The sequence below is a fragment of the Plasmodium gaboni genome, chromosome 10 (genome assembly GCF_001602025.1).
Source record: "Plasmodium gaboni strain SY75 chromosome 10, whole genome shotgun sequence".
Lineage (NCBI taxonomy): Eukaryota > Apicomplexa > Aconoidasida > Haemosporida > Plasmodiidae > Plasmodium > Plasmodium gaboni.
Genome location: NC_031490.1, coordinates 360,785 through 363,405, shown reverse-complemented (window position 1 = coordinate 363,405; position 2,621 = coordinate 360,785). Strand labels below are relative to the sequence as shown.

The 2,621-nt window shown below is 18.4% G+C and overlaps 1 protein-coding gene across 1 annotated transcript; it reads left to right on the top strand.

Annotated features, from left to right (window-relative positions):
* Positions 1-157: 157 nt before the first annotated feature.
* On the top strand, positions 158-1,936 carry PGSY75_1011600 (hypothetical protein; the record flags this gene model as incomplete). Its single annotated transcript, XM_018785882.1, has 1 exon — positions 158-1,936. One exon carries the CDS (start codon positions 158-160, stop codon positions 1,934-1,936), a length of 1,779 nt encoding a protein of 592 aa, XP_018641499.1.
* Between the last annotated feature and the right edge of the window lie 685 nt (positions 1,937-2,621).

The window sequence follows — 2,621 nt, the reverse complement described above, 5'->3', positions numbered from 1 at the left end:
ATTTACGAATGTGTTTATAAGAAACACAGGAGGTTGTAGAATAAAATATTTGTGTTTAGCAAATCGATTCATTTCAAATATTACAAAGAATGGGTTATACAAAAAAGAGAGAGAAGAATGTGTGTCATATGAAAATGAAGTTGTTAATATAAGTCGTATGAATTCTTCTGTTCTTTGTATTTTTTCAAATATGTTATTAAAAGAAAATATACAAAATAATTTATTATGGAAAAGAATAGAAAAACGATCTTATGAATTAATAAATGATTTTGAAGTTAATGATATTGCTTCATTTTTATTTTGTTTAAGCAAAGTTAGATATGATACAAATTTATATGATAATTTTATTCCTTTAATAAAAAAGAAATGTGAATATTTTAATACGTCTAATTTGGCCATGTTAATATCTACATATTCCAAAAGAAAAAAAACAAAAAACAAAAAAACAGAAGATGATTATATTATAATGTTATTAAAAGATGAATTAAAAAAAAAAGTACACACAATATATAACATTGTAGAAATATCCATGATTCTTAATGCATTAGTAAAATGTAATATTAAGGATAATGATTTATATACTAAACTTAGTAATATTATTATTGATAATGTAATGTATAATAATGTACACATTAGAGATTTATGTGTAATTACATATTGTTATGCTACTATATTATATAATAATGACAACTTATTTATAATATTATCTCAAAGAATTAATCAATTAATAGAACAAGCCAATCTAATGGACTTATGTAGAATATTATATTCATATATGAGAATAAAAAAAAACTATAATCATATTTTAAAATCATGTACCATACAAATTAAAGATATTATATATAATAGAAGCTCCATCTCTGATGTAATTAATTGTATTCATTTTTTACCAAGCCTCAAGGAAATTATAGAAAATGAGCAAGACGAAGAAATTGCAGGTTTCGACGATTACGATAATGAGAATAATACAAAAGATAATCATAAAATCTGTGATAATAAATATAATATAAATTATAGTAACGTTCATAATATGAATGTTTCAATATCATATGACAGAACATGCAATTATCATATTAATTATTTTAATTTATATAATTATGTAATACATATATTCAATAAATATTTTATTAGTTATATACATATGTTAACATCAAAACAGATAAGTAATATATTATATATATATTCAAGATACAATATATTTATTTGTCCTTCCATTGTACATGTTTTTATTGAAAAAGTTAAAAACATGCAGTTAACAAGGGAATTAAAAATATACATGCTTTATTCCTTATCCATACTTTTAAAAAATTATGAATCAAAAAATATATTCAAGTATGATGAAAAAAATACTACACCCAAATGTTATGACATGAAAAATTATATCTCCAAATGTGATGATTATATGGATGATAATAAATTAAAAAGTTATACAATAAACAATTCATTTCAAAATAATAAATCATGTGAAATATTTAAAAAAAAACAACATAATGGTAACATATACAATTTTTATGAATTGGACATAAATAATATTTTTATTAAACCCAATTCTGAATATATTATAAAAGAAAATGGAAATATTCAAAATAGGAAAAATAATATGTTATATATAAATAATTATAATTTTGTAAAATTAAAAAATAATTTAATCGAATGTTTAAATTTATGGGAACAGGACATTAATGATTATATAAACAATCATGACCTTAGTTTAACTCAAGATGTTATAAGAAGAGTGTTAAATATTTTTTTAATTTTAAATTACTCCCACAATAGTGTTATATATAGTATAAGAAATTATGTTATACTTAATTACAAAAATATAAATGAGCATAATGCATATATGATCATGTATTATTTTCAACAATTAAACAAGTTAAATGATGATGACGATTTTGCTGAAATTTTGACGTGTAAAATGAAATCATTAAAATGAAATAAATTAGTAAACAATAAAAGGTTCAGCTTGACATCAAAATAAAAAATTGTGCAATATATGTAAAATAAAGGAAAGAGGTAAAGAAAAAAAAAAAAAAAAAAAAAAAAAAAAAAAAAAAAAAAAAAAAAAAAAAAAAAAAAAAAAAAAAAAAAAAAAAAAAAGCTACCTGGAGTTATTTTTACTTTTATATATTTCAAATTCATGTTATTATTACATGCTATTTAAATGGCTCTAATATTTTTTTTTTTTTTTTTTTTTTTTTTTTTTGCCTGTCCAATTGATATGAACTGTTCAGGCAAAATGTATATATATTGACAAAATAGCTGTATAAATTAAAATTAACAGGAATAAATATTCATAATATATATTATATATATATATATATATATGTATGTATATTATGTTGTTTTAATACTTTAATTCATATTTATATAATTATATCTTTATAAATTGATGCTCATATATCATTATATTTTATTTTCCTTTTTATTTTTATTAATTTTTCACAAATATATACAAAATATTTGTTATAGTGACTACATATATGTATGAGCCAGAAATAAAGAGATTTAACAAAAAAAAAAAAAAAAAAAAAAAAAAAATAATCAAAAAAAAAACATATATATATATAAATATAAAAATATATATATATAAAAAAATAAAAAAATATATATATATTTAA